The 12,851-nt window shown below is 36.0% G+C and overlaps 1 protein-coding gene across 1 annotated transcript in view; it reads left to right on the top strand.

The window, feature by feature from the left end:
- Positions 1 to 12,851, top strand: part of LOC149807941 (nuclear receptor-binding protein-like) — an 85,734-nt gene that overhangs the window by 54,974 nt on the left and 17,909 nt on the right. Inside the window, exons 12-13 of the mRNA XM_089972198.1 lie at positions 8,827 to 8,877; positions 10,207 to 10,513. Of these exons, the coding sequence (XP_089828324.1) occupies positions 8,827 to 8,877; positions 10,207 to 10,513 (358 nt within the window). The remainder of the gene's footprint in view (positions 1 to 8,826; positions 8,878 to 10,206; positions 10,514 to 12,851) is intronic.

The following is a 12,851-nucleotide window of genomic DNA, read 5'->3' on the forward strand; positions in this document are numbered from 1 at the left end:
TGAATGGATCAACATGGGTCTATCACTGAATAGATCAACATGGGTCTTTCACTGAGTAGATCAACATGGGTCTTTCACTGAGTAGATCAACATGAGTCTTTCACTGAATAGATCAACATGGGTCTTTCACTGAATAAATCAACATGTGTCTTTCACTGAGTAGATCAACATGGGTCTTTCACTGAATAAATCAACATGGGTCTTTCACTGAGTAGATCAACATGGGTCTTTCACTGAATGGATCAACATGGGTCTTTCACTGAATGGATCAACATGGGTATTTCACTGAATAGAACAACATAGGTCTTTCACTGAATAGATCAACATGGGTCTTTCACTGAATAGATCAACATGGATCTTTCACTGAATAGATCAACATGGGTCTTTCACTGAATGGATCAACATGGGTATTTCACTGAATAGAACAACATGGGTCTTTCACTGAGTAGATCAACATGGGTCTTTCACTGAATAAATCAACATGGGTCTTTCACTGAATAGATCAACATGGGTCTTTCACTGAATGGATCAACATGGTTCTATCACTGAATGGATCAACATGTTTCTATCACTGAATAGATCAACATGGGTCTATCACTAAATGGATCAACATGGTTCTTTGACTGAATAGATCAACAGGGTCTGTCACTGAATGGATCAACATGGGTCTTTCACTGAATAGAACAACATGGGTCTTTCACTGAATGGATCAACATGGGTCTTTCACTGAATAGATCAACATGGGTCTATCACTGAATAGATCAACATGGGTCTTTCACTGAATGGATCAACATGGTTCTATCACTGAATAGATCAACATGGGTCTGTCACTAAATGGATCAACATGGTTCTTTGACTGAATAGATCAACAGGGTCTGTCACTGAATAGATCAACATGGTTCTATCACTGAATAGATCAACATGGGTCTATCACTAAATAGATCAACATGGTTCTTTCACTGAATGGATCAACATGGTTCTATCACTTAATAGATCATCATCATCATCATCATCATCAGTCACATGACCTAGTGTGGTCATCGAGGCACTGTGCTGCTGAACATCTGACCAGTTCCCTCCACTTGTCTCGATCATGTGCCAATGCCTGTGTCTCCGCAAACCTTTTCCTGGTCCATTCTGTGATGTTGTTAGTCCACTTTTTTCTCTGTCTACCTCTCCTTCTGCCACCCTGGATGCTGCCCTGCAGGACTGTTGTGGATAGACTGTTGGCTCTGATGACATGGCCATACCATTTCAACTTTCTCTTTTTGAAGGTGGTGAGGAGGTCCTCATATTGGCCTACTTCGCGCTTGATGGTGTTATGCACTTCTTCATTTGTGATGTGGTCCATGTAAGAGATGGCAAGGATGGAAAGCTGCATTTCCATTGACCAATTCAGAGATCACCAGAACATGACCCTTAAGCAGTTGTTGTCAGATCTTCACGTAGGACAGCAGAGTTCTGATTTTAATCAGATTGGGAAAGTCATATGAATATGACCAGAAGACTTCTTGTGATATGTAGTTGGTCTCAAATAAAAATTGTGTTCATCTGATATCCAATATAGCCACTATGGTGAATATCATAATGCTACTCCTCCTAGATGGAAAGTTACATCAGCATTGGGTTCTCGCTGAAAGACACTTGTCATATCAAGTTGGTATGAAATGAAAATTGTGCCAATCTGGTATCCAGTAGGGCCACCATGGCAGCCATCTTGATAATCTTGTTATTTGTAATCCTTCTAAACGGTAGGTCTTATTGACATGGGGTTTTCACCAGAAGACTGATTATGATATTAGTTGTCACTGAATGAAAATGGTGCTGATATGACCTCAAATATAGCTGCCACAATGAACATATTGTAAATCTCAACACTAATTCTCCTGAATGGAAGGTCATATCAGCAAGGGTATTTTCACCAAAAGTGTTCTAAAGGTATGTGGTTTATTTCATAAATGACAATGGTGCCAATCTTTATATCCAATATGGCTGCCACAGCTGCTAATTTGTAATCTTTTTGGCTAAGAATATTGATCAAAACTGATCAAGTTATTGAAATTGATTAATTGAACATTTCATTAAAAGTGACAGATCAATCATAATATTAGCTTCCATAGATTGCAGTTGGATGTACTTTATATGTAGCTAAATATGGTGAATAATCTGTATCATAAAGAAGCCCTTTTTCTCTTTGCATATATGACTAAGATAAAAATGACCTTGACCTACCATCAAATATGGATGCCATTATTTTAGAGAAGCTCTTTAAATGAATTTTTCATAAAAAATGCTGATATGACAGATTGGACAGAAAGCATTCTGCCATAAAGGACTTTCAAGTTTTTGCAAATGATGCCAAATTGCCATAAATTATTTTACCAAAAAAACTTAAATGTCTCATCCCCCAAAACTGCTCATTAGAATTTGACCAAATTTGAGAGAAAGCATCATGGCATAAAGTCATTTAATGGTGATTGTTCACCATATAATATTGATGATGTTACTGAACAGAGAAAATGTTTAAAATTACTTCCCCAAAACTCTTGAACAGAAGGTGACCATATTTCACAAAAAGCTTCCAGGCATTAGGGTTGTTTTAACATTGTATAAATGATGCCAAAATGTCATTAAATATAGCTGTCACTTCAGAGATAGTCAGGTATGTTGTGTCACTTCCTCCTTACTGGACATTGTGCATTTGACAATCTTTTTTTCTAGCCAATAAGGCTATTAATGATTGTTGCTATTTTTATATCCGCTCCCTCCCATTTGGTTTTCCACTTCTGATCGGGCATTAAGGAGTTGAGAAAGCATGAGGCACAAGAGATACCCTTTAACTTTAAGTACACTCTCCTATCTCAGCATGACCCTGTTAGGGAACATACAAGAAAAAGGATGATTGTTCCCAGGGAATTGGCAGTGACATTTCTCAGTGATGGCGTATTGTCTCATAGTTTCTCCTTCCCTAGCTAACTGCTCTGGTGGCCTAGTGGTTAGAGTGTCCGCCTTGGATGCGTAAGGTCGTGGGTTCAATCCCCTAGTCATACCAAAGACTTACAGAAATGGTACTAACAGCTGCCTCGCTTGGCGCTCAGCATTAAGAGGTTAGTGTTAGGACTGGTTGACCTGGTGTCAGATAATGTGACTGGGTCATACATCATGCTACATGTCTGCAGCATGATGCCCCAGTGCTAGACATCACTATAAACTGCCACACTACAGACATCGTAGCGATATGACTGAAAAATTGTTAAAGCTATGTTAAAAATCCAAATCACACACACACACACACACACACACTTCCCTAGCTGTTCCATTGATCGTCAGTGATATATACTATCACTAGTCCCTGTTTATCAGATTTGTACCAACTTTTCTCAGAAAATATGGGTTATGCAAACCGTGTCAAAGGCTTTCAAGATTTTGTTATCCAAAAACCTCCACCACATTTGTCATCCTTCATGAAGGAACTCCGAAGCAATCTCATGAAGGTTTTTTTTTTGCACAAGATTTAGGTTTTCTATTTGTAAAAGATGGTGTAGATAGTACGAAAACTGCACATATGGGGCTTGAACTCCAGAACATTTCTGGTCATGAAGTCCAATGACAGTTGAAACCTATGATAGAGACATGATGAGTATGCAATGAATCTTGACCTGTCTAATGTGTACTTCCATATACCAATTCATATGGCTACAATCTAAGCCCTTATTCCTTTAATAAGAGTTCGGTATGCCAGCCAAAGTGCTGGTGATGTTCCCGTGTGATTAAGTTTGATTTTTGGTTCAAGACATGAACAACCTAACTTCCCTCATTATGTAGTGGATAATCAATGTTGAGAAGTCAGACCTTGTCCTATCTCAAAATTTTGATTCATCACGATACAGAAATCATAACATGCATCAGCGTGGCTTGTTCCTCCTAAATGCATTGAAAGACTCATTAATGTATTGGAGAAGACATTAACCAAGAAGTTAAAGTTGGACATTCATTAAGGTGTTAGACCAAATTCATATCCCAGTTCAGGATGTCCTCCATGGAGAAGGCAGCATTCCTGGATGACATACTACAAGACCATTACCTTACTTCCCACATTCACAGTTTAAAGTAGGTAACCAATGCAGACAAGCCAGACCTTATCCCTTCTCATCATTTTGTCTTTATAGAAATGGAACACTTAGTACATATTAACTAATGCAAAAGTTTAGTTCAAACAAGATTTTGTTTAGGTGAAGAAGTTTCTTACACTCTCTTTTAATTGGTTGTCAGGTAATGTGTGCATACACCTTCTCTCCATCAGTTTTGATTATGAAATTACTTATAAAGAGCACAGACTGCAAAAGCTCTGATTGCCCCACTAAGATGAAACACCTTGGATCAGTGATCGGCTTTATTTCTAGCCTAACAAGCCATAGTGACTTCCACTCTTCTCAGGCAGTCGAGATCACCATAATCTACCAATGTCCAAAGGAACTTTTGCTTCACTCCTGGAAAGACGAGTGGTCTAAAGCGCTCACTGTTATGGATCATTGCCATCTCATCTCTGTCTGCGTGGGTTCAGGTCTCAGGTTTGGCCAATGTGGGTAAGTGAGAAAGCTTGCCACTAGCTTCTCATGGGTTGGTGGTTCTTTCCGGGGTTTTCCCGAGTTCTTCCTCCAACATTTATACTAGCCGCCATGTATAGCCTATCTTATGCTGAAAAATGGCGTTAAACCCTACAGAAGCAATATTATAACAATCCTTCACTCCTGGCTCCATTTGTGGATGTCCATATTGAAAAGGAGCTTGGGGCTTCAATCACAGAGGGGATCGCAACAGCTGAAGATGGTCCACTTAGAGGACAGACAAGGGAAATCATGTGTTGTCAATTACTGGTAATGCATGACATGACACCACACTCAGCACCCATTGCCCGATGGCAAACTTCTTTCTCTTTCTCATTGAAGGCAAGAAGCTAACCCATATCACAATCATGGTATAGTGTTCTATGATTTCATATACATTCAGACTTATGAAAGAGATAATTTTGTCTGCAAAAGGTAATCTCACTTGTGGTCCAATTTTGATATATGCAAACCGTGCTCACTCAATTTATTAACAAATGGAACCTCTCCTGGGTTCTTACATTGCCAAACTTGTCTAAGTGTGATCCATCCTTCCCCTCCTCCTGTCTGTTGCTGGAGCAGCTATCTTACATAACTTGCAATTTATGATATTACTTGTCTAAGTTTGATCCTCGTCTCCTCCTCATGAATATTCTAATGTGATCAGGATTCTGATATAATGTGATCAGGTAATAGCTTTGACAGAGAAAACAAGTTCTTTAGTAAATTAATGTTTCTCCAGTAAAACTTACCAGATCACATTACATATAATCTCCCACCCTCTCTTGCAATTCAGTTTGAATATCCTTTAAGGTTTCGCTCAAGTAAAAACTTGTACATAATGGTGCCTGGCTATTGGGTAGAAGGGGAGTTAACATATAAGAGTTGCTTCCCTTTATATATGTATAAAACAAAGAAGTTTTTGTTCAAATTGACATGAACTTTTCACAACAAGGCCAATTGTTATGAAGACTAATTACTCTGAAATGAAAATGGTGCCATTTTGAACTCTTGTTATTGTTACTCCTCCTTTATGGATGCTCATATTACCATGCATTTTGACTGAAAGACTTTCTATGATATATAGTTGGTCCTCGGTGAAAATGGGGCTGGTTTGATGTCCAGTATAGCTGCCTTATGGCCATTGTGGCCATCTCTAAAATCAACTCTTTCAGAGTCGACAGTCATATTGATGTGGTGTTTTCACCAGAAGACTTCTTACGATATCCATTTGTTCAGATATGAAAATGTTGCTGATGTGCTGTCCGGTATGGTTGCCAGAGTGACCATCTTGAAAATATTTGTGTAACTATCCCTCCAGAATGGATAGTCACATTAGCATAGGGTTGTCACTGAAGGACTTCTAATGATTCCTAGTTGGTTCTAAATGAAAATGGTGAAAATTTTATTGCTGTCTTTCCTGAACAAAATGTAATATTAACATGGGAGTTTCACCTGAAGAATTGTTAAGTCTAGTCTGTCCTAAATAAAAATGTTGCCAATCTGATATCCAATATGGCCACCATAGTTGCCATCATTAAGATCTTGTTATTGCTAATACATCTAAATAAAAAACATATTACATTGGGGTTTTCACCATCTTATGAAGGGGGCACTCTAAAGATATTATGTACTTTTGTGAGAGCGACATGTGTAGAGATACTGCCAGGCTGTGCAATTGTGGGTTTCTCACAAAATAATCGATAGTCACAAAGCTTCTCAAAACCTATGGGGAAATTATCACGCAAATTTTTTGTGGTTCATGCATTTTGTTGTACCCAATGCATGATGTTTTGATTTTTGTTTTATTTTTTTTAAAGACAAAAATTAAAAATAACAGTTGGTCAAATTAAATCTTGGTCGTGGATTTTACCAGTGATCTCAATTAAGCTATTGTTATATATATTTAAATTAATTGTTTATCTGTTAGTTTAAAAATATTTTTTACTCGATTACATATTATTTTAATGTAATATTGTTCACTGGACTTGATTTTTTTTTTCTAAAATTAAGTTCAGTTCTGTTTGACTTGAATGAGGTTTTTTTTGTTATTTCATTAATGTAAATGCCTAATAATAGAAACATTGTATCTGACCTTAAAATCAGTGACAGTTTTGATAAACAACATTTTTAAAAAAAATCTTTCTCAGAGTAAGAATCAGTAAGTTGAGTCAAGGTCATACCTGGACTATGTGACATAAATCATGTGTCAATTGATAAACAGACTGGTATTTTTCCAGAAGGATGAACTCTTGATCCCCATCTGGGAATCTGTTTTGCATTTTAGTTAGTCTTATAACTGATGTTATGATAAGAATTCTATCAGTCATGCCTTAACATTTGAGAAGTCAGGTTGTTTTATGTTGTGTCCAGTTTGGGGCTGAATTTTTATTTTCTTCAAATTTTTGAATTTCAGTTGATTGTTTTCCCTGGAAATACTAAAGTGTTCTGATAATTCTTGGACAAAGATATTTACCAGAATGTATGCAGAAGTAAAAAAAACTGGAGGAAAAAAAATTCTGTGATTCAATAAGAGATTGTTGACACATCAGTACAATGTTGACTATTGCATATGTTATCACCTTCCATCTTGGGTTTTCATAGGGATTTGAACTATGATTCATTTAGAACTTTTCATTGATAGGACTTATGTTTTTTAATTCTTGGATTACAGTTTGGATTTAATTCACAGTAGCGTAAGTTCTTTTTTCTTATTTTTTTTTACTTTGTAGTCTAGGGAAATAAACTATTTGTTAAATTTTTAAAAGCTTGTTCTCTCTACTCTTTTCTGTTACTTATTTTAAAAGTATAGACTTATAACACTATACAAGGTAGATTTAGCATTCGAATACAAGCATCTGGAATGACTGAGATCTGCTGTGGTTTCTGCAGAAACTATTTAGGGGTTCCAATTAAATTGTCTTCTAGAGGGGTATATCAAACTGATCTGTTGAACAGCCAAAACAAAATTGTATAGAGCATAAACAGCAGAGATTTTTATGAATATAAGAATGGAAGATAATTGATTTCTTTAGGGTAAGATTGTCTGCCATGGTTGATACTATTGAGCAAGAGGAAAGCTCTCATGTTCCAAACACATGACCAAATGGTTTTGGATTTGAATCCTACTACTTTGATATGTCCTTTTGCAAAGTATTTTACTCCAGTTGCATTGGTACTATATAACCTGCCTGACTTGATGTGTCATAAAACACCAAAGCAATCCAAAGCATTTGACTTCAGTTGCCTTGGTACTATATAACCTGCCTGAGTTGATGTGTCATAAAACACCAAACCAAACCAAAGCATTTTACTTCAGTTGCCTTGGTACTATATAACCAGCCTGAGTTGATGTGCCATAAAACACCAAACCAAACCAAGCCAAAGCATGTGACTCCAGTTGCCATGGTGCTATATAACCTGCCTGAGTTGATGTGTCATAAAACACCAAAACAATCCAAAGCATTTGACTTAAGTTGCCTTGGTACTATATAACCAGCCTGAGTTGATGTGTCATAAAACACCAAACCAAACCAAACCAAACCAAAGCATGTGACTCCAGTTGCCTTGGTATTATATAACCTGCCTGAGAGTTGGAGTGTCATAAAACATCAAAGCAAACCAAAGCATTTGACTCCAGTTGCTTTGATAATATATAACCTGCCTGAGTTGATGTGTCATAAAACGTCGAAAGAATCCAAAGTATTTGACTCCAGTTGCCTTGCTACTATATAACCTGCCTGAGTTGATGTGTCATAAAACACCAAACCAATCCAGATCATGATGTTTTTCTGAGATATGAAAACTCAGATAATAAAAAAGCTTCAAAAATAAATTTGCCCTTATTACTTTTTAGATATGTGAGTGTTATGGTGTTAGTCTCCCAACAGACACAAGTTGTGTGGTTAGCTACATCTTTGTACATCATCCCCATCAATTATGCTGCAGTAGTGATAGCATTTAGTGCCCTCACTTACAGTTTACATTTAGTGCCCTCACTCACAGTTTACATTTAGTGCCCTCACTCACAGTTTACTTTTAGTGCCCTCACTCGCAGTTTACATTTAGTGCCCTCACTCACAGTTTACATTTAGTGCCCTCACTCGCAGTTTACATTTAGTGCCCTCACTCACAGTTTACATTTAGTGCCCTCACTCGCAGTTTATAGCTGTATCATGTTAAGTTGTATCATTTTCATGTTCTGAATTTTTTAAATCAGGTTTTCACAAGTACCAGCTCTAGAATTGGAAAAGTTCTTAGAAGATGTAAGGTAGGTAAATAAACTTTTTTTCTAGTATTTTGTGTCATTTTTTTCTTGCTGGGTGTCAACACAAAATTGTTATATCAGACATATGTATTTCTGTTTGATCATCAGAGTTTTAGTGGGCATTGTTCTGGTCAACCAAGCTTTGGTTACTGTAATATTTGTACTTCTAAAATTAAAATGAGCATGAAACTCAAAGTATTTTCTGTTTTTTTTTGTAAGTTTAAAATGAAATGTTCTGATTGACCAAATTTCATTTATTTATGACTAGTGTATAACTGGGTACATTTTACTTGTTGGATATACAATGATGAGAAACTGACTTATAAACTTAAAATGATGTTTCTTCAGAATGTAATGTAACACATCAAAATGTTCTTTTGTTGAACATTCAAAGATATATACATGTAGATCAAAGATTTTTTTAAAAATTTTGGTTGGCATCATTGGTAAACAACCAGAATCATAGTGTAAAGCAAGGTAGACACGGTTTGTTTCTAGTTTTTTGAAGTCATGCTACAGTTTGATATGAAAATCATCAATATTTCCAGAAAAACAAATGTATGGGAAAAACTAAACATTTCTCCTAAGCAGAGCTTTGCACTTGGTACATTTTGTTGTTTCGGTTATTGGGTCACAAACAATAGCCATATGTGGCTTCTTTTGATTTCCTTTTCATTACATTTTGACTGTCTTTTGATCTGAATCAGTTGAGCAACTGGCTAATCCAAGAATTGTTTTAAAAGTTTGAACATTTGTTTCCAAGTAAACTTTCACAAGTTAGCTGATGAACGAGTCAGTCCCAAGTCATATGTAAGCTGCAGTTCAGTAGTGAAATAATTCTTTCGTCACAATGGACAAAACAAACAAAGATTGGTGAATTATTTAAGTCTGTGAGGAATTAATTTCTAGGATGGATTAAAGTGATTAGGTTATGGTAAACTTGTGTGAAACAACATATATGGATATTTAATGATTTTGTTGAATAGTGCACATAGAGCAGTCTTGATTAAATAATAATAATAATAATAATAATAATAATAAGTGCATAATATTTCTTCAAAAATAAATTAAAGATGGTGAACCTATGTACAGAGGTCTAATGTGTATTAAGGCCAGTTCTGCCATTTCCCATGGGTGGCCAATGTTGACAGGTTTAACTGTATATTCACTTTTAAATGAAGCTTTGCTGCAAAGTGCTTTTTTGTAGTTTGATAGGACTATTAAGTAGAACAAACAATGTAGACCCTTATCTATGGGTGCATGATGGCAGATCATGGTCTATATTAAGTAGATCTTAAACTGATGTTAATCTAATTGTTCTGTCTATTCTAGAAATGGCATTTATCCTTTTCCTGTGTTTTCAATGCCTCGAGCACCAAAGGCTCGTTCACGAGCAATCACCCCTGAGCTGGCTGAGTCAGTCAAGTCCGAGACACCAGACCCATTAGATGTGGAGACCAGAATGGTTACCAATATTTCTGGCCATATTCAGCATCAGGAAGAGCAATCTGTGTACCAGCTGAACCTGCTGCTTCGAATGGATGACAGGATGAACCGTCAGCTACAGTGTGATATAGCCCAGGATGACACAGCGACAGGGTTGGCTGATGAACTAGTACACTACGGATTCATTAATGAGGTTTATAGTGAAAGAAATTTATATTTATTGAGCCAGAAAACAGGCAAAACCCATTATAACACGATTCATTATAATACGATTCTGCTTATAACACAATGACAGTTTGGCTCCCATTTTATAATTTAAGGCGATCTCTCTTTTTAACATCCTAAATACATGCTTACAGGAAAGCCAATTGTTCATATCCCTAGCAGATTTTTAATTGCAGCACTGCATTTAATGTTGCCTTTACTTCACTGTGCATCGTTCCTGCCATATTGGCATGTATACCATTCAAAACAGAAGCATATTTGATGTCTGATGAAACCTGGTGAACAAAACAAATGATATAAGATCAAGAGATTAGTTAAAACTGATGACATTGAAATTTCAATGTACATTTTCTATGGGGAAGTTTTTCAAAAAAAATTTTTACGTGATCAAGCTTATATCACAATGTTATTCTTTGGTCCCTGAGCATCACAATATGATGGGTTTTACATGTACTTTGTACTCTCATAATGTGGTGGGCAGCCATTGCTGCATGTAGTAATCACCTTTAAGTCACTATTAGTCTTGGCATATATTGGAGTTAGATAATATACAATGTAAGATGTGAAAATAATATCTATGGTAATTATTAATATACACCACTCCCTTGTTCAGCATGCCAGGATAACTTGCAAACCTGCTTATTATGTGGAAGGCAAGTGTGGATGCCATTTGTTTAAATAGAAAAGGCCACAAATAGACTTTTGTTTGCTTAACATTTATAAAAATATGACCTAAATTGGTCAATGAAAATCCAGCTTACTCTGGTTTTGTCATTAAAAATGAGTATGCAGAAATTTGGTATTATCATGATGATATTCTAAAATTTGAATGAGAAATAATTGTTAGATTTTTCTGAATAAATCTATTCTCTCAATCAATAATAGTATCAGTGAACATAAATGTTGCCAATGCATGCTGGTGGCAACCTTATGAAATAAATTTCACTTAAAGAAGTCTTGTAAATGGTGAAGTTTATATTTTAATGTGATATGCTTTTAAAAAAGGGGTGGGTCCTATGAGGCCTCTTTTTGCCCAGGATTTCAAAAATGTTTTTGATCTGATAATATTGCAGCAAAATCGTGTCAACATTTAAAACTTAAAATTGGAATTGATTTTTAAAATTATTTGATATGACATCATAGGCACGTGCTCATGATTCCCATTTGCCTGTAAAATGCCTATTTTGTGCTAAAATTTGAACTATTTTTAATACATTAAAAAGGTCCACATTCAGCAACCAAATCATATTTTTACCAGCTATAAAGGTATGTCTGAACAACCTTTTACTAAAATATTGTTTTGGTTGCTGCATTTGAACCATGTTTAAAAAAATCACATTTAAGTGCATGAATGTTCATTGGTACCTTACATCTCTACAACGGTCATGTATTAACTACATCCAAACTGACGTTTCTGTTACATTGAATGCATCCAGTAATTTTGACATATAGCAAAATGACTCTATGTTCACTGTAACATTATTGCAATATGACTTGTATGGTATAGTGAAACCATGAAATAAACATTTAATGTTGTTTGTATGTTCATCAAAACCCCCAAATTTTGCCATATTTTCTGCATCTTCAAAGGACCTCACAAACTAACAGCTCAAATGAGGGCATATGTTATTTTCTCTTATGTCCCTCACCATATGGGTAACACAATGCCAGTACAAAGTACCACAAAATGCCTTTTTCTCCTCTTTTATTTTATAAAACAAAATTCACATCGAAATATTGCCTGTTGTTAGTATTATATTTTCCATTTTCTATCGTGTTTGTTGACATTTTGATTCTCTGATGTTTGGGGTGAGTGTGTATGTATATGTGATTTGGATTTTTAACATAACTTCAAAATATTTTCAGTCATATCGCTATGATGTCTACAGTGTGACAGTTTATAGTGATGTCTTGCACTGGGGCATCATGCCACAGACATATAGCATGATGTCCTACCCAGTTGCATTATCCTGACACCAGGCCAACCAGTCCTAAAGCTAACCTCTTACTGCTGAGTGCCTAGAGAGGCAGCTGTTAGTACTATTTTTATAAGTCTTTAGTATGACTCGGCCGGGGATCGAACCTGCGAACTCAAGCATCTGAGGAGGATGCTCTAACCACTAGGCCACCTGAACAGTGAAGTTTGGGATGAAGTTAAGATAAATATAGATGGGGATATGAAGGAAGTCAACCCACCACAACAACAAAAACAATAACAACAACATGCAGCTTATTATTTTACTAAAAGATAATGATAATAAAATTAATTATACAATGCATCTTTACAATTTTTTGAATTACTTCAC

Source organism: Sinohyriopsis cumingii, chromosome 1 (assembly GCF_028554795.1).
Source record: "Sinohyriopsis cumingii isolate HCF-2022 chromosome 1, ASM2855479v2, whole genome shotgun sequence".
Taxonomy (NCBI): Eukaryota; Metazoa; Mollusca; class Bivalvia; order Unionida; family Unionidae; genus Sinohyriopsis; species Sinohyriopsis cumingii.